The following is a 20,706-nucleotide window of genomic DNA, read 5'->3' on the forward strand; positions in this document are numbered from 1 at the left end:
TGTGTGTATTCTTGCAAAGACAACTGCTTACGTGCTAGATATTTTGATCTTCTGTGAAAGTAATCGCGACAGAGAGATGATATTTAATATTGATGCTTTTTTACATTCTGAGAAATATTGATTACTTTCAGAAGTGGTTATCTTAGAGAGATGGTCCTCGGAGAAGGTTTCATTGCATTATCTGTCTGTCTGATTTAAAACCTTTTGTTTGTAATATGCCATTAAAAAAGGTGTAAAATTCGTAAAACGTTTGTGAGCACTGAAATAGTTTCAAATGAGCCAAAATAATCGCTAAAGCAAGAACATCTTATCCAAAGAACGTCGATACATATTCAAAATAATAACAATACCTATTCTTTGTCTTATCTACAGAAAGATAGTCAGTCTTTAACAAAAGAAAAATTTCACAGAGATGTGTTGTGCCGAAATAGCTCAGTTGGGAGAGCGTTAGACTGAAGATCTAAAGGTCCCTGGTTCGATCCCGGGTTTCGGCAGTACCATGTTCCTCGGTAGTATAGTGGTGAGTATCCCCGCCTGTCACGCGGGAGACCGGGGTTCGATTCCCCGCCGGGGAGGTACTTTTTTCGTTTTAATTTTTATTATTTTTTGTTTATATTTATTTAATTTTTTAACACAGTATAACTAATATTTAAAAAAGTAATGAAATTACTAATAAAACAATAAGTCCTTTTAAAATGAAACCTTTTTAAAAATTCATTTCGACAAGAATAAATACCAATAGTTTCTTTTTTATTTAAGAAAGTAGGATATGATCGAGAATTTATAAGCATTCTAGCAATTCTTGTAAATAATTTCTTTTCATAAAGCAAAAAGAGCGTAATACAAAGATGCTATTACTATTGATTTTCCTATTGAAAAATTTTTTTCAGTGTGTGAGGAAATCATATCGTGCCATAATAATGCCAGAAGAAAGAACCGATATAGTAACACGATTCATGTAGAAAAGAAAACATATATAAGTGAAATAAACTTTCATAATTTTCAGCATTTTCCTCGTTTTTACCCAAACACACAGCTTACATATAAATATTATAAATTTTTCAACTTATTTAGAAATTATTGTGGTTTAACTGATTTTGACGCAGCTGACGAGTTGGGTTTAGTGTTAATGGAGGACTTCTGACACTAATGACGAAATTTATATACAAGCTATTATTTTGCTAGTTAAAATCAGATTGAAAATAGAAAGAAAATAATATCATAGGATGGAAGAGATAAAATATTTTCAAAAAATACTCGTATTTGTCTCTAAGATATATTGTTTTTCGAATGAAACCGATTTTTCACTTATATGTGTGGTTGTCTTCCTAAGACAACCACGCATAGTTCCACATTTTAATCTAGAAAAATTTAACCTCTTGTAGGGGTAATCTTCTTGCAGATATAATGTACATATAGATGTTTGCTTAAATTTTTATAAATACTAGTCACATTCAGAGGTGGTCGTCTAAAGAAGATGATCACTCGGAGAGGGTTCACTGAATTGTGCATTGTAGTTTCACTTCCGAGAACTCAAAAAACAGCTCGTATACTAAAAACTTGCAGATTATATCAGTGCGATCTTAAATATCATAGAATCATTCATTATAAGTAGGTCTTAAACATTTGTTAATTCTTCCCATTTCGAGTATTTCTGTAACGTATATTATATTTTTCTCTCTCATCTGTATGTACAATAGTAAAGTAACATTTTATTGCTAACTTCCGTGCAATTAGCAGCTTTATGATTACCGAAATGCATTTTTAGTGTTCATAAATGTTACAGACATATATGGTACTCAGTGCTGCAGAAAAAGAGAACTATTGGTATTTATTCTTGTCGAAATATATTTTGAGAAATGTTTCTTATATAATTTATTGCATTATTCGTAATTTCATTACCCTTTTAAACATTGGTTATATAAATTATACTAATTAAAAAGATTAAATAAAAAGTAACAGAAAAAAATAAAAGAAAACAGCACCTCCCTGGCGGGGAATCGAACCCCGGTCTCCCGCGTGACAGGCGGGGATACTCACCACTATACAACCGAGGACCCTGATACTGCCGAAACACGGGATCGAACCAGGGACCTTTAGATCTTCAGTCTAACGCTCTCCCAACTGAGCTATTTCGGCACACCATTTGCCCTTAAAATTTACGTATTCTTGAAGACTGCATATCTAATCTTTCCGTAGATAAGATGTTCTTGCTTTAGTGATTATTTTGGCACATCTGACGATCCATACAGGAATATGATGTAACTAAACAAGCTTTGGTTGAGAGAAATAAAATCCTATTACTGTCAGTACATCATGCATATTTCATTATAATTATAAGCTAGCGGCTCTCATCGCCCTCTTTAGCATCATCTCTCCTGCCTTCGAGGGACTTCTTATGTGTTTTAGGCTTCTGGGCCTAGGGAATATGAGGCATTAGGTCGACGGAATTCTGATGTCCGATGCGAGTGATGAATCGATATTAACACGCTTATTGCTTCAGCGAATTTTAATAAAATTATAATGTATTAAAAAGAGCAACTGATAAGTTGATAAAAATATTTTGAGGTATTTCAAGAAGGTATTGAATAATTAAAAAAAAAAATTGTAAATACGTCTTTCGATTAATAAGAAATATTTTCTTCAGAAAAAGTATGCATGAAGTAACAACTAAAAATAAACATTATAAGTAAAGTTAATTTAAAACTGATTAAAAAAATTAGGAATTAAGAAGAAAATTCTTAATCATTAGCGAAACTGGGAAATTTTAAAAAAAATATCATTCATAAATTATATTATTGCGTGCGGACAGGTTCACAATGGATTGAATGCACACAGAACCGATGATAACTTGATAAAATTTATTTATCAAAAGAAACGCTGAAGTTCTGGAACTTTCCACAAAAATACTCGCACAGCTCTTCTCAGTATTGCGGAGCACAATCAGTACTTACACTTCAAACTACTAAGAATGTTAAACACAACCAATGCAAAGCACGTCTAAAGAGCGAAGGTCACACTCAGTACTCTGAGAGATATTTCAGTACTCTGAAGTAGACACTGAACTGGAAAAGTGAGAACTGTAAAGAAAACTGGTTCTCTCTCTGGGCTTATATAATTTTATCCCGTCCGCAGAGAAATCTCTAGTACCTTCCAAAGTTACATCTAAGGTCTAGATACGGTTACAGTTACATGTAGGGATCAATTCCAGTTATTCAGTTACAGTACCATTGATAATTATACAAAAGCTGGACCCAAATGTCGCTAAATGGTCGGCAGGTTTGGCGACTTTTATCTATTTCCTGCCAAATTTGGCGACAAAAATTAATCGCCAAAACCACTGCCAGTTCAGCGATATCTCACCACTTTAGTAAGCCATTTACTCAATGTTAAATAGGCTTGTCCCTGTAAATCGTAATTTTCTGGCAACTTCGCTTCGTCAGACTTTTCATGTTAGATTATAACAAAATTCGCAACAATATTAATAAATTTCAGGTTGGATTATATTTTCGATATCTATCCCTACTCCGGCTGTCATATAGTCTACTCCCTCTGATACACTCTGGGTAACATTCCTGGCGACCAGACCGCTAAATGACAGCTGATTTCGACCATCCCTGACCATTTCTTAAGGAGTAAATGTCTGACCATTGAGGACAAATAAGGCAACACATGCATTTTCTGTCCCTTTGAAGGTTCATTCTGACCTTTTTTGATTGATTAATGTTTGAAAGAGATACGTAACATAAGTATCATACCTATCAGACACAAATAAAATACCTTTAGATAAATTGCAATTATATAATTGTACGAAATTTGTTAGTTGTTACAACTAAAAATATCCTTGTAATGTCCCCTGTAAAAGTATCCTTTTAGCTTCCCATTTTTCATTTGTAGCTGAACATCATGCAACTATGCTATGTTTTGAAATTTCGAAATGGTCTTTCCATGCCTTGATAGTAACAGGCAAACCTTATTTATCCGATATTAATGATTAAGGAGGGGGGGGGGAGTTGGGAAATGATAAAAATTAAACTCACTTTTTACCTGGGAGAATGAACATTCCTTTCTCCCTTAAAATGTGAATCGAACTTTCCTAGCAGGTTTCCAACAAGAGCTTTCGGTGGGTGAACTCTAAAAGAGCTACCGCTCGGTTTTGTTGAACCACCGTTCATTCACTCTATCAAATGACCCTTTGAATCAGTTCACAAGCGGATTGTCCATCTGTAGTTGAGCGGTATACACTTGAGACTGCGGGCTCATTACGATCTTAAAATTACGAATGATAACAGCTTATTCTTTTTAAAACTGTAGTTATTGTTGTACAGATTAATTAATACATCTGATTTATACCTCATATCTTGCAGGTAATATGTAGTATGATAATAGCAATGAGTTTATATTTTAATTATATAATTATAATGAGACGGAATGAAAAGTGCTTATGTGAATTTTAAATTACCTCTGTTTCTTCTTAATTTTGTAAATCATCGTAAATTCAATATTCATCAAAAATAGAAAAAAGTAGAAAATTATATAAGTAGGAAACACCGAATTTTATGGAAAATAAACAAAAACATTCAGATTCCAATAATAAGTTTTGTCCATAAAAAACTTGGCAGTGTATAATCCTTTGTATATTCTTGAAGGATTTACAATGCCATGTTGTGAATGCCAATCTCGTAATTTACTTATCTGAGACTACTGTGATTTTTGTTTATAGAAGTTTTTATTGCATTAATAAGCAGCAAATACCATTCTAAAATATATCGCACAAAGATGGGCTTGAGAATTTTGGCAACATTAGTAAATAAAACATTATTAGACCCTGATAACTTGATGATCTTGCAATCATTTTATACATGCAAACACATTACCATTATCGTGCTACTAATTTCAGATTTCTTTCGAAACGGCATATAAACTTCTTCCATTTTGACTAAAATTTTCAGAACCAAAACGTAAGAGTTTTCACATCATACGTGAGACTACATCATTTTACTACGATATGTGTACTAATGAATTAGACTAAAATTAACATGCTTCTTCTTTTTCGGCTTTCAGCCACTGATGCCATTCCGAATCATCTTGAAACACAGAATAATGTTGATTTATAATCAGGATAAATTTCACCAGCTTTTAATTATTAATTTTTTATATACTCTGAGAGGGCAAAAAAATTAGGAGTAGAAATAAAACTCTTTATATTGTAGAGACATTAGGATTTTTTTGGAGGCCGGAGAGATGAAAAGTTAGCAATCGCCTTCGCCGGGAATCGAACCACGGACCTCTGGAATACCGGCCCAGTGTGCAGAACCACTACACCACGAAGGCACGCTAGGAAAGCGGGAGAAATAGCTTATAATATGTAATTGCTGCTCTTGCAGTATATCACAAGTTAGCTCTCCCGCAACATACATATCGAACATTCATTTTGGACACGAACAGGGAGGGATGTACCCTGGAAGACTTCTGTTCGGCGCGACTCGAACTACGGACCGAACTACCAGTATCCAGCGGCTTTTATCGCTGGATACTGGTAGTTCGGTCCGTAGTTCGAGTCACGCCGAACAGAGTCGCAGAACAGAATTCACGTAAGTAATTTTTATAGAAAACACAGGTCAGGAATTATAATTATTGTGTTGATTCATAAATATAGAGTGCGGGATTATATATGGAATAACATATCGAGCAAACGGTCTGTACGGCCTTGCTGGCACATACGCACTCTTTTGTTGAAATTTTTCCATGCCCGTTTTGCATAAATATAACTGAATTTCATTGATACAGTGCTCAGTTTCCTCTTTCATGGCGTGGGTGATCGTGGTTTGTTGGCATAAACCTCAGACTTAAAAAAAAAAAAAAAAAAAAAAAAAAAACAGAAAAATGTCCAACTGCGTTAGATCACGACCCTTATTGCTATAGATGACTTTTTTTTCCGAAAATTCAGCATCCACGTTTTGTTCCATAATCCATTCAATGAACTCTTTTCGCTGCACGTGGTCAGTAAGCTTCAGTTCTTGAGACAACTGAACTTGAAGAGAACAAATCTTTCCCAAGAATACGCTGTAGAGAGCTTCTCTAATTGTCAATTTTTTTAACCACGGTGCCGAACTGATATCCCTGGACTCTCAGTACCTCTCTCGCGAACTGCTTCGTTGTTTTATATTGAACAACTTGTTGAAACGGCCAGAGTGTTTAAGATCAGTAACTGATACAGTGTCTCTAAATTTTTTAATTAATTTCTTTACAGTTGATAAAGTCAAACCATTATTCCAAACATATTTTGTACGAAGATTGAGAACTGTAGCTGCCAAACCTTCATTATTTTTTTAAATATTAATCAACAATAAAAACGCGTTGTTCTTCCGTGCAGCGCTTCATTTTTAATAACTCTGAACTCTCAATTATCACGCTGTCTTTCTTCTCGTTGACAGCATAATTGCACAAATGGCGCAAACTTCAAATCTTGCGTTAATTTAGGGACACCGTTTAAGATGTCAAGAATTTATCATGATATTATTGACAGTATTTTCCTTCTAAACCAACTACCGAATTAATAATGTGCAACTATGCTCCTATCACCGATGCTGCGATCGACTGTAACGAACGGTAACACTATTAAGAAGGTTTTAAAGCATAAAAGTACAGCAAATTCCAATGTGGACTGACCGCTTTCAGGTTTGGTAGCAAAAAATTGTTTGTCGACGTCATTTTTGTTACGAGGGTACTAAGTCGATTAGTGGAGATCTGATAACTTTCATGATTCAAACTGATAGCGTAATAGTGTGAAGTTATTCTTTATGAAGTTATAGACCTTTTGTGTGTGCAAGCCACTCTTCAGGCTAGAGGCAGCTGAGATCATCTAACACTAGACCTAGTTCAGCCGTTTGAAACAACCGCAAATAGTTTTTGCATTAAGAAAACATTCTCTCAGATCACTCGAATTTTTTCATACCTGAGGAGCATTCTGATGCTAAAGCTATATTTTATTAAATAAATTATTATTCCTTTACTACCAAATCATGTATTAATAGTATTCGCTTGACCTTTACCGTTATAATTTGATCTTCATTTGCCTTAATATGAACCCTTTGGAATACTGGCGGTATGCAACAGAAAAAATATCATCAGCCCATCAATCTAGCATTATCTTGCGCAATATAAATATAATGAACTTTATCAGATTGTTTTTAAGAATAAACGCAAACAAATATCGTTATTTAAAAAGCCACATCTCTAAGATGACCACTTCTGAAGAACCAAAATTACAGTGAGCCTTCTCTGTGGCGAACTCCTCTTCGTCTCACAGAAATGATGTTTAGTACCGATAAAAATTATTGAAAATACTCGTCTTGTTTAGAAGTGGTCATTACTAGTCAATTAACTGTACCTGGAACTGTGAATATTGTCTCAGATTCATTGGAAAATTTTCGGGTGTTCATCCTTGCTAAACGTATTGATTGTACTGTTGGTTCCATGTTACGTTATGTAACTGAATTATTGAGACTCCAGCAGCACCATTTACCTTTCTGTTTCAACAATTTCATGATTTTTACATTTTTTGTCCCTAGATATTGTACGCCACCTGTTATGACTACTGACCTGACATTTAAGTAAATGTCTTCCAGTGTACCTGGCAGATGGAAAAACTCAACATGAAAACGGACGCCGTAATTATTGGACTAATCAAGATTTACAGGACCTACATAAATACACAAGGTTCATCATATATATGATTCATAACATATATACACCAGGTTCACTACATAAATATACAAGATTCTGGTGAGTACCTTTAACGCATAAACTAATACACTTATTGCTTGTTTTCATAATTATTTACTTGCTACTTACATAAACTTAATGATTTCGATGCGAGTTTATATGTACCCAGTAATTTTGATTAACATTATGCACACAAGGGGATTGAGTTCAGGCATAAGTGCGAAACGTTACACAGTCTATATTTACAGTTATGTTACAGAGATACATAAAATTAAAGTAGTTAAAATATTTTCATTGACTTGAAGTTCTGAATATTATGAATGTTCAACTGCTTTATAAAAGGTATTTTCAGCAAATACGAGTATTAGTGAGAGTAATTAAATGTGTAATACGTAAGTACCTACATTTAACAGTGCTGTTATTCTATACTGCATTACGAACTCATTAACTTGAGCTATGTCTCCTTGTAGACTGCTAACATTGCTAACTCAAAAAGTGATAAAGCTAGGCTGATATTCCTGGTACTTTGTGGTGATGCGCTGAGTTATTGCAACTAATACTGAGAACGTGGTAGCTGTAAAGGAAGTATTATTGTACCAAACCCTTGAACATTAGTGTTGTTTGGTATAGTTTCACCAGGCTGCAGCTCATCTATGAATGTGTAGTCGAAGCACATTTCTCCGCTTCAGGGAGCAAAATGTGTTGTGCCGAAACTGCTAAGGCATTCTCGTTTTTAATTATTTTATTGCACAGAGTCTGACAATGTTCTTAGTCTTACATTTGGGCATGCTTATTTTCACATGTATTCTCAGCCCACTGCAGCCAGTAGGCACTGCTAGGAATTTTTAGGTGCTCTTTCTTTGTGTTCGGACAACTGAAAAGATAGTGATTAGGTAATCTACCTCTCCATATTCACATAAGTCTGTGTATTGTTTTCCAAATCTATGAAGATAATGGAGGAAGGAATCATGGCCCGTGTAAAATTGGGTCTGTGCTTCACTATAACGGCATCAGTTTTATAATTTTTTTTTAAATCAGCATTTTTTGAACGAGCCAGACACGTCGCATATAATTATGTTCTCGGCCATAATAGATAGACTAGAATCCGTTAATACGCATTTATCCCCATTAATTATTTATTTTAGCTTATAATTATTTAAATAAAAAATCATTAACAAAAGCATTCAGAATCAGCACATTTAATGTACCCAATTTTTTTGGTGGCAATTTTTCTCCTAGTTTTAAAATAGACTATTTATTTATTTATTTATTTATTCCAATTTCTCTTTCAGTTTTGGAAATTTAACTAGTTCACATAAGCATCGGTTAAATAAATTCAGTATCGATATAAATTAAGTATCATAAATATACGCACACATTTTGCACTTTTTTTCCTTCTATTGTGTGGACAAAGACATCAAAAGCGATTTTCAGAAAAAATCAAAATGCCTTATCTCGAATCATGTTATATGTTGACAATGAAACTTTAAATGCGTGTTTAAAATTCATTTTTAATGTAAATGGTCAGGATATGTTATTCGCTCGAAACTCCATAAGCAACCTTCTAGTGCAACTTAACTTTGATTGAAAATTAGATCATTAATTCTATCCCCCAACATTAGTCTTACTCTCACATTTTGAATTTTTTAAACACAGTGAAACCTCCTAAGCTGACCAAACGTTTGCAGATAATTTTGATCATCTGAGTAGATGGTTGCCTTATGTAAGTAATACTCAATACCAATTTTTATTTGTACTCTAAGAATACTGGTCACTTTCACAGGTGGTCGTCTACGAAAGGTGGCCGCCATGGCAATTTTACTTTATTATCTCAACCGTATTTCCTTTTGCTTTAACGTTCACAAGCTAGTCATATACCACACACAAAGTAATTTTGCTGTAATATACTAAAAGAACGAAGGGTACGTTAAAAAAGAAAAAAACAAAAAAGAAACTTTAACCTCTTTTGCCACTAGGATTTCAAATAACGTTTTTCTTTAAAGGTCAGTTACCTTTTCTACAGAAAAGAAATAAGAACAGTGAAAAAAATTTTAACCTAACATTTTTGAGTATTCTTTTGTTCTCTTCGACAATAAGAAGGCGAACGGATCTATCACCCGCTATTTTCAAAATTTCAAGGTTTTCGAGTTCTGAAGAGGTCATCAATTACTCTTGGCCATCTTGTCGGTTTGAATGATGGAAACTAACTATAATCTTTAATGATTACTAAAAAATGTCGATAAAATTCCAGAGGTCTTTACCTGTTCACCCTCCAACTAATAATTTAAAGACCATTTGCTTGGGTAAAAAATAATGGAGGACGTAATGTGTAGGGCAAATGTATAGAATCTGGGATGTGAAAAGATGAAAGTTGACCTCCTGTACCTTATTCACAAACCAGCCGAAGGTATCATTAGTATGATTTCAAAACAAGTTCACTTGTTTGCTAATTAGTAAAGGATAGCCATGATAAATTTTCAAATTTTTCTTTTAATAAAACAATTCAATGAGAATAAATGATCGTCTCGTTTCACAAATAACAATAAATTAATGACGCCTAATCAGTTTCATATGAATTAATATTTACAATTAACTTAGGCTCTTCCATACTTTTCATTATACCGTATGAAACATATGGAGTTATGGAAGTTAAATATTAAATATTTTGTAAATTAAATATTAAACACTTAATTTTTCTTAAGTTTCTTGTACTGTTTAATTTATCAACAGACTTTATGCTAGTAAAATTATTAGAGACATTCATCCTTGAGATTACTAGTTCCTGGTTTGACTTGGTGTAGAGGTGGTCGTCTTAGTTAATTGATGTCCAATATCAATGTCTATTAATGCTCTTAGAAGTACAAGTCGCTTTCAAAGGTGGTCGGTTTAGGGAGATTGTTGACAAAAAAAGGTTTCACTTTAATTTATATCAATTAAAATTTACACTAATTATCTGAATTTCTATACATTTTATTATGGTTTATTGCAACTAAGCATTTAATAATTTTATTCACTTTCGTTACATATTTTACTATGAAAACATATTGGCTTTTGTGTTACGTGACTTACGCAAAATGTTTGTTTTAGCAGTTTTTAAATACAAATATGAAAAACGAAGAAAAAGTTTAAGCAGTAAAGTTAAACGAAGTTAGAGACTTCCAAATTATAGATTTTGAACAGCATTACACAAATTAGCAGAATTTCAGAGCTGCTTTCGAAAACTGAAATTCAAAACTGTGTAGAAATGGCAATGAAAATGACCAGACCAAAATTTAGAATGCATACTCAGTTCTAAGCAGTAAATTTTAAACTTCAGAGTGCTAAACGGTGCCGGAGAGAAAGAGTGAGTCGATCGAGGAGCTCGTCTTAGATGAACAACACCGAAAGACGTTAAACTAACAACGAAAATTAAGAAAAAGAAATTAATATGTCATAAAATAATTATAAAAATTAATTAATTAATGGTATTACTTGGCTTTATAATTACAAAAAAAAATCTGTAATATGACCAACTACTGTTTCAAATGATACGGTCTTCTGTGCAAGTAGTTGTCTTATAGCAGTGATGTTTAATACCTCTCATGATCTAAAAAATACTAGTCACTTTCCAGAAGCGGTCGTCACACTTGAGTAATAATCGATATAATTATTACTGTATGTTTTTATTCCACACTTGAGGTGTAGCGGCGAATCTTTGCTGAAATCACATTTGAAAATAGAAAGTAATCACATAAACGTGAAAGAACAAGGAGGGCCACCAAACACGAAGTCAATTCTCAAAGATTGCAGAATCTTTTAAAGAGGGTTGTGAAGCTCTAGGAACCGATAGTTACCGCTGATTGATCTTCGACCTCCATGAATTTACTACTGATAAGATGATCCTATAATTTCACTTTTTGACAGGCCTCACTTCGACCTCAGCAAGCGAAAGTAGCTTAGAAACTACCCTTGCCCTGCGTCATCCGCGGCAGAAAAAGAGCAAGATGTAACGGATCGTTGATGAAATCGTTTTTCCCTGTGCATTAAAGAACTGGAAGGTGTGTCTGTGGTGAAGTCCTTAAGAGTAAGAACGATGAGCGTAAATCATTTAGTAAGTGGCATGTTATTTTTCAGTTGAAGAAAAAATGTAAGGGCTGTACCAGCGTACAACGAGATGTTACAGGCTCAGATCTATTTCACTGCAATAGCTATTTCACTGCAATAGAACATGTCTTTTGATTTTTTAGGCTTCCCAATGAATATTAAAAGTATGTGTTGTATACTATGCATATCAAGGTATAAAAGAAAACCGTTGTTTTCACTGCTTCATCACTTCTGTTTTATGACTGCATGTTAGCACTTTTAATTTTTTTCAGTAAGTTTCCTTTTTTGTGTTTTATTTAGTTAGCTGCTTGATTCAAAAGGTTTATCGCATTTTTGCATGTACCTTTCGCAGCTCTTATTGCGATATTTTACTGATCGAAAATCGAGATGAGGAAAACATATGAATTTTTTCGAAAGTAGGGCTAAACCAGCATTTATTCTTTCGGCGCCGTTTAATTAATAAAAGATACCATACTTTTATATAATAGATGTCAAATTTTAAAATATCTCATACATGTTCGGAACATCAGAGCATTTTCTCAACAAACATAAAATGAGCTGTCCTTTTTTTCACTAGGTGTATTCTAAAAATAGTATAAGGAAAGGAAAATTATGGATTATTATTAGAGTCTATAATAACTAGAAATAGAATTATCGATTGATTATAGAGGGAAAATAGAATTATCGATTGATTACTTGTGCTTCTAATAATAAAAGAAATGATTAAATGGGGTAATTGATTTTTCTCTTGTTATATTTAGAAGGAATGAATTACATATTCCCGTAAATGCTGTCGTGGCATAAGTGATAAACGTATGCAGCTGTAAGTGGCTAGCCCGTTCAGATAGCAACTACTTTGAATATTAACGTCAAAATATTGGTGAATTCGTAAAATTTGTTTTTAAGCTCCTTTCTTGGTCTTATTCATAACTCCCCCCGGGTCATTAATTTATAGACATTAGCATTTTCAGCATCTTTTCAGATTAAACCTTAATCAGAACCATCCATAGCGTTGAGCTTTTCTGAATTATTTTCCGTGGGATTTATATCAATGCCTTTATTAGCCCACCAGCGGCCAAGTGAAATACTGTTTTTGAGCGCTAGATGGATCCAGTTCAAATCACGGTGATCAGGCTAACTCCGATTAGAAGTTTTCATGGTTTACTTCATGTGAATTCGAGTCAGTTTTTTTTTTTTTTTTTACAATGCCCTACACTAACCCATTCCTTCGCTTAGGGAGATAGTGTAACGAAATGTTCAGCTGCAGTAAGATAACTTTCCCGGGTTTAGGGTTGCCAAAAAGTAGCAAAAAAGGTAGGGTTGCCAGATTTGGCGCAAAAGCTCACTTTTGGCAATATTTGGCAACGACATTGGCGATATGCCATAGGCGGAGGGAGAACATTCTAGAACGAATTCTTACAGTAGCAGTGTAGTAGAGTTCAGAGGACGACTGTAAGCGTGTCTTTGGAGTTCTCCTGTGTACTATAGATGAATAAATTGTGTTTTGATTCTTCATAAAGTGTTGTCCGCTCCAAATCCCCGAACCCATAGAACGCAACAATAGCTGTGTTTTGCCGTAATCAAATAATTTAAGTCCAGTCCATGCTTTCATGATCCATTCATAAATCTTTCTCAAACTCGGCCACTGTATTTTGCTTGTTATATGTGAAACTACACACACTGGCCAATGAATTAGAAACCTTTGAGATTTTCATTTGAATGCGTGCTAGGGATGAAGTCTGCAAATTTTTTTAATGACATGGGTTACAATGCTAGTATAAGTAAGGTTAAGATTGCTCTTCACGATGAATGAAGTAAAATGGGAAAAAAAATCACATTTTTCACCAACTGAAAAAGGGCTTATTGTGGTGATCGTTTAGCAGGGGCCTCGATTTAGAAGACAGCAAATCTCACTAGGTTCTCAAAAAGCAGCCACATCAAAGGTTTTCAAAAGATGGAATCAGAACCTGCAGTCCTTCTCTAGGAGACGTAACTGCGATTCGAGCACAGTTTTCCAAGAGAGTGATCGGCGTTGTCTCCGACAAATTGTACGACAGAACTGTACTGTGCTTCAACTGACGCAGATCGTCAACTAAAGCTCTTCCCAACAGATTTTAGCTCGAACCATGAGCAGAGAAATGCAGAGGATAGGAATGTATAGTCAGGTGCCTGTGAAAAAAGCCACTCATTTCTGCCCAACCGGCAAGAATTCTTTTGCAGGGGTGTCGGTAAAGAAGACACTGGACATCTGAGAATTGGAAACGGGTAATGTGGTCGGATGAATCACGCTACGCCTTATTTTACACTGATGGAAGACGTCGAATTTGTTGAGATCCTCATGAAGCCATCTTGCCTTACTCGCACTGTGCAAGGATCTGATGGGAGCATCATGATATGGGGTATGTTCTGCTGGCATGGAAGTAGTGCCCTGGTGTTCCTAGAGGGTAAACAAACAGCCATGAGATACCTAGATATATTGTCAGATCAAGTAACCCTGAAATGTTGCATTTTTACCCTGATGGCGACGGATACTTCATGGACGATAATGCAACTATCCGACGATAAGCACTCTCTTCTTCCATCTAAAATCTAAGATTTAAAAAGCTGCATAGCTAATGCATGATATTCTCTGGATGTAAATGCACTCCAGAATAAAGTGACCACACGTCCCTATTTCGGCGGGACAGTCCCGCTTTTTGAAGGACTGTCCCGCGTTCCGCCGATTTTTAAGAGTGCTCCGCTTTTTAGAAAACATTTGCACTTCTTATTTTAAATGTACCATAAAAATATATTACCTATTATTTATTAATTATTATAGTGAATATAAAGAAATAAAAAAACACATAAAATGCATGCAGGGTAAACTAAATTAGGCGATGTAACGAATTAGATTTACTCGGTGGCGTCGAATCATTGTTATTACGTCTCGTCAAGGAATATGTATCGTTAACGGAGGAACAGCTAGCATTAGCTGAAAGGCTATTTGCTTTCCACACCATAAATCACAATCAAAGCTTCAAATCAATTGATTGTACGTCGCAAATGATCAAAACATTGTACGACAAAAAATTTGCACGTGCAAGGACAAAAATCGAAGCAATTATTTGTAATGTTCTTTCACCATATTCGTTTTGACAATTGCAGATAGAATTAGATTTAAATGTCCATATATTATGATGCTTCCAACCACAAAGATTTGAAATTACATCCCACAATTGTTTGAATTTTTGATCTAGAAACAGAAATTAAAATTAGAATATTAGATTTTGTTTCATTGCCGGGTGAAACTTTTTTTTTTCCAATAGCAGATTGTGAACAGTTACGGTTTCGTAACAGAGTCCATTAATCTATACTAAGGCCAGATGTGGTGGTCTCTTTATTATGGAGACACCTAATAGGTGGGCCACCACTGCCTCCTATGAAGGGACGGACAGTTACAATCATGCCTTCTCCGGGATTCGAACCCAAGCCTTTCGGTATCGCAGTCAGGCTTCCCTAACCACCATACCGTCTGGACGGCTGCCGGCTGAAGCTTCATAAATAATTTTTGATTCAATAAGTACTATTTTAAAAAAAGGTTTGGTTTCGTTTATTTAATTATAGCAAAGCACACTAGGGCTATTTGCCTAAGAAGAGGGATGCCTTCGTGGAGTACTTTCTAAGGGAAACTGGCTCGTATACACGTTACACATGGGGAAAACAACGAAAATGCCCATGCAGCCAGCCCGTTCGCGGGATTCGAATCTCGGGCCGAACTACCAGTGTTCAGCTCGGCCGCTGGTGGAGCCTATTTTAAAAAAGAATAATTTGTTTATTGTTGACACTAACGCAAATTTTGATGGAAAAGCTAGAAGAGGCATCAATAACGTTTTTACGAAACTTAACGAACGTTTGAACCAAAAAATTATTTGAGTTGGTTGTGCAGCGCACATTCTACACAATACTATTCAAAGAGCATCTGACTTACTTCCAGTGGATGTTGAAAATATTATTTCAAAAATTTATTCTTATTTTTTATACATGCTGTGCGTGTCGAAATTTGAAGAATTTTTGTGAAAGCGCAGAAATCGAATATAAAAGAATTATTGGTTACAGCAAAACACGATGGCTAACTCTTTTACCAGCTGTAGAAAATATTTTTAAAATATACGAACCATTAAAATCATACTTTTTATCACAAGATAAATGTCCAAGAATATTGCAGCTGTTTTTTGAAAATGACATATCACGAATTTGTCTTCAATTCATCCACAGCCAAGCTACATTATTTCACAATGCTGTGAAAATTATTGAAGGGGACAAAATTTCAATTGCGAAAGTGTCAAATGAAATCAATAATTTAAAAACAAAATTGCGAGAAACAATTGATAATGATTTCGTTCATTTAGTTATTCGAAAGGACAACACTAGACTGGAAGAACAAGGTGCCGTATTAAACGACCTGATTTTTTGAAAGAAGTCAGAAATTTTTATAATAACTGTTTGGAATATCTTGAAGAACGGATAGTTCATTTCCAGGATATTAAAAACTTTCATTGGGTGACATCAAAAAAGGAGATTTTATGGGAATATGTGGAAAAATCTTTTTAATATATTAGTAACCATTTTCCGAAAAATAATATTTGCGAAAATGATCTTTTTGATAAGGTGTGATTGGTAAAAAGATACGTTACTGATGAAAAAATTAAATGTTGGTTGTCTGCAAATGTGGAAACACACACACACACACACACACACACACACACAAAAAAAAAAAAAAAAAAAAAAAAGGACGGAGTTATTCTTTCATTTTAAATAGAATAATATTCCTTATGAAAATATTTGAAAATTGTAGAACACACGCTCTCTAGGAACAAATGCAGCAACAGAACATGTGTTTTCTAGTATTAATAAAATATGGACAATTGAAAAAAAAACGCAGTTGATCATTAAAACTTTGTAGGGTTTATATTTATTTTAACTAACATTTATTTTAAGTTTAAACTATCTTTCCTGTCAAGCCTTACTTTTCCCTGGAACTGCCATTGCCAGAGTATGTAAATTTTAGTAGAACGCGCAAGGATTCAAATTATCAGCGGAAGTATTCTGAGTTAAATAGAAAGGAAACGAGTTCGAAGTGCGCTTTCTTGCTTCACGAGTGTGGAAGTGGCTAGTTAGAAATTGAAGAACCACGCGTTTCGGCCTGTATGCTTGCCTCGGTAGATAGTTAAATCTTTCAACGTAATATTCAGAAGTTTGCTGAATTGTCAGCGGTATCTTAGAACGCGGTTAGGTTAGTTACGTTTAGAAAGCCTCGTAGTTCACTTGTTATTATTCTTTTTTTTAGTTTCTTATTTTTATTTTATCGCCGGGTCGGCGTAGTTTGTGAGCGTCAAGAGCACGCAATTGTAATTTCTAAAGTTGAATAAAAAGGGATTTAAACCCTTCTCAAGACTCTGTCTAATTTCCAGTTTTCTGCAGTCACCACTTTGTTGCGTGCAGGTTGGAAGCGCGCAACTTTACAACTTTAAAATCTGTATTAAGTCTAAAATATAATTTAACCAATTCATGTGAGAAATTTTACGACATTTTAATAAATGATTCGAATCTATTGCAAAGTATTCACTCGAATAAAAAATATAACCGTGAAAGAAAATCAGAATTTTTTTTAAATAAAATATTAAATTAATTAAAAAACATAATATTCAAATTATTGTTTTTTACAAATATTTTTAAAGTTACTAATATTTAATAATAAATCTATTTTTGTATATTTATAGACAAGTATATGAATGCATATAATAAAATATATTTTTTTGAATTATTGGTCTGCTTTCATAACTAAATTATAATTTTCATTTCATTCCATTTGTCCCGCTTTGTCTCAATGAAAATGTGGTCACTTTACTCCAGAAGCATGTAGACTCGATGCCCAAAAAAATGAGAGTAGTTATCCGTGAAAAAGGTGGTCCAATAAAATATTGATCTTGGGTTTCTAATTCATTAGCCAGTGTATGTATGGTTAGTTTTATTCATGCACTCTGCTTAAACCCAATTTTATCATCAAACGGTCTATTAACTTTGGCATTAAGTGTTCGATTGAAGAAGAGTCAGAATTGTATTCATTCAGAACATTTTCACTTATTCGTTTAGGTGGGTCTGCCTGTGTTTAGTGTTGTACTTTACGTGCGAAAAAATATATAAAATTACTTTTTTACTCCAAAATATCTCAGTAAAATAAAATTGCGAAAAATGGGCTCAAATTAAGTTTAGGCCCATTTCGATGTTCGATTTGCTTGTCTATCTAAAAATGATCATTTTAAACTTCTAAAAGTAACGTTTGAGATCTTGTTTCACTTGAACATTTAGAAGCAACATTTACGCAATTATTGATATGTAATAATTGTTTAAATGTTAATTAAATGTTGCGTAAATGTTAATTGCGCATTTATTGATATGTAATATTGCTTAATTTAAACATCGCGTTAGTGGATTTGAAATATTGTAATAATGAATAGTCTATATTTAATGCTTATAGAAATACAATTTGTAAGACGAATACCAATGTTTCCAGATGATTTTAGTCTTTTGGCCTTTTAGAAGTGATATTTAACACTTAGAAATGCTTACAGAGGTGATGACCAAGGGAAGCCTCAGTCTGTTACAATATTTTTATAAGCAAGGAATTAAAAGAAACGGACAATTTTACCAGTAGACAAAATTCAATAACAGTCTTAAATAATAAACACAGAATTAGTCACTGAACTATTACAGGCCACTGTACGATTATTATTTGATATAATTTCCATAGATACACAAAAACAGACTGAAGCATAGGAGCTTCGAATTATTTAACAGAAAGTGAGAGGGTGTCATCTCCGCACGTTCACTATCTATAGGCACGGAATGAGTCTCCGCAAATTATATTACACATAACATATCGGCGCTATTTGTGCTCTCTTTACGTGCTCACCAGGAGATAATTTTTACTACAATTTTGCATATTGTTGATAATTACAATTTTTTGGTGTGTCCAAAATATTGTTGTGGTAGATTAAACATATATAAACATATATTACAATGCAGTAAATAGTAGATTAACAAGCATACAACAGGCAGTCAGAGTACATAAATATATAAACAGTTACAATGGAATAAAAGGAATACAATTGACAGTCGAAGTAACATAAATACACAAAGGATTATATTAGAACAAAGGTATACAACATTCATTTTCATAGATTTGGGGCATAATATTTATAAGCTATTGTATAAATATGTTCTTCATAGTTCGTAGGGCATAGTTAATAGGTAGTCATAGAAAATGTTCATAGATTGTAGGCTGTTTATAATTTATATAATATCATAGATAATCATAAAAATAATGCTGATTATTAGAAATGCAACCATACGTAATAATAGGCTACTTGAATTACTAGATTTATCTGCCTAGGCGGAGGGATGCCATTGTGGAGGACTTTCTAAGGGAAAGTGGCTTGTATTCACGTTACACGCGGCTAAAACCATGAAAACCAACTACGCAGAGAGCCCATTCGCCTAGGATCGAACCCAAGCTGAACGCCCATTATTCAGCAGTCCTTAATCACTGGGCAACTAGTGCAGTCCATATGTATTAAAATAAAAACAGTTTGAAATAATATCGAAGTTGCTTATATGTGACAAAGAACCAGAAGCGAGTGATCCTGTGTGATAAAATGGCTCCTAGACCCAATTCTATATAGGATTATTAGGTTATGTAGATATAGCAAAGCACACGATAGCCGAAGAGGAGGAATCGCGGTTTTTTTAAGGGAAATTGGGCTCTTATTAACGTTGCGCATAATGAAACACAAGAAAAAATGCAGCCAGCCCGTTAATGTGGTTTCTAACCGGGTCGAATTTCCAGCATTCAGACGTCTTAACGACTTGGCCACTGATAAGGGTAAGATTCATTTGTAAAATTGCATTACTGGCGCATTTTTATTTTTCTACGCAGCATAATAAAACAAAATGTAATAAGATAAAGTATACCTGTAATAATAAGATAAAGTATTCGTAAGTTAAAGTAACCAGATGTTGTTAGCTCACCTGGAGGAAATTTAAAAAAATGAAAAAAAAAAAAAAAAAGAAAAGAAAAGAAGATTAAAAAAAATTAAACTTTTATTATAATTATGGACATGCAACCAAATATATTTCAGATATATTATCTAAAATAAAAGTGAATTTCAGATTGAAAGCCTCCCAGTAAAATAGTTAAAGACTGAGATAACGGACAGTAAAAACGGAAGTAAAACGAATATCAATGTATATAGGATTCCGTATGAATATCGATTAGAATACATTAGATGGCCAGGAAGAATTACTGTAACTAGAGTAGAACACCGAAGACGCATTTTGTTTAGATCTCGAAGAAGACGTGGACGATAAGTTATTCACATATGAAGTCATAAAGATCATGCAGTATTCAAGAAATCCGAACAAAGAAGACGGACTGAAAATGGTTTGACACTGAAGCATGTAAAATAGAAGTTACACAAAGACAAAAGAATCGGTAAAACACCACTATCTGAAAATCCACAAAATCTGGCTTAGATACTAGTACGTAACAACGGCAATCATTCTTGATGCAGCTTACGCATTTTTGCAGGCAAGTCACTGGAGAACTTGCATCAGGTGGAGCCAACTGGTGGTCTTTGAGATCTTTTCTTGCGGTGTTCGAAAATATTAATGAAAATCATTATTACCGAATGCGAATATCTTAGTTTCTGCACGTTTCCATAATTCTTCTCGGATTAAAACCATCATCACGATTTAAAATTACGAACATATCTGAAAATCAACGTTGATGTATTATTGCGCTCTGCTGTTGCTCTGCAAGTCTCCACAGGGTTATAATCAATCTATAAATTAACTCTG

General features: G+C 34.0%; 1 protein-coding gene and 3 non-coding genes across 12 annotated transcripts in view; 3 read left to right on the forward strand and 1 right to left on the reverse strand.

Moving 5' to 3' along the window:
- The window catches only part of LOC118198596 (uncharacterized), a 385,056-nt gene that overhangs the window by 73,524 nt on the left and 290,826 nt on the right, over nt 1-20,706 (forward strand). For all 9 annotated transcript variants that reach the window (XR_015041771.1, XR_015041770.1, XR_015041772.1 and 6 more), the window contains one exon: nt 7,575-7,788. Coding sequence is in view for 5 of the 9 variants with exons in the window: in XM_085819213.1 (XP_085675339.1) it covers nt 7,736-7,788 (53 nt within the window). In the remaining 4 variants the exon portion in view is untranslated. The remainder of the gene's footprint in view (nt 1-7,574; nt 7,789-20,706) is intronic.
- On the forward strand, nt 422-494 carry TRNAF-GAA (transfer RNA phenylalanine (anticodon GAA)). Its single transcript has one exon. It is a non-coding gene; the product is annotated as a tRNA-Phe (tRNA).
- TRNAD-GUC (transfer RNA aspartic acid (anticodon GUC)) lies at nt 504-575 on the forward strand. Its single transcript has one exon. It is a non-coding gene; the product is annotated as a tRNA-Asp (tRNA).
- TRNAF-GAA (transfer RNA phenylalanine (anticodon GAA)) lies at nt 2,067-2,139 on the reverse strand. The gene has a single exon. It is a non-coding gene; the product is annotated as a tRNA-Phe (tRNA).

Source organism: Stegodyphus dumicola, chromosome 6, assembly GCF_044657685.1.
Source record: "Stegodyphus dumicola isolate Sdum_Otavi_A_Nest chromosome 6, ASM4465768v1".
In the NCBI taxonomy this organism is placed as follows: Eukaryota; Metazoa; Arthropoda; class Arachnida; order Araneae; family Eresidae; genus Stegodyphus; species Stegodyphus dumicola.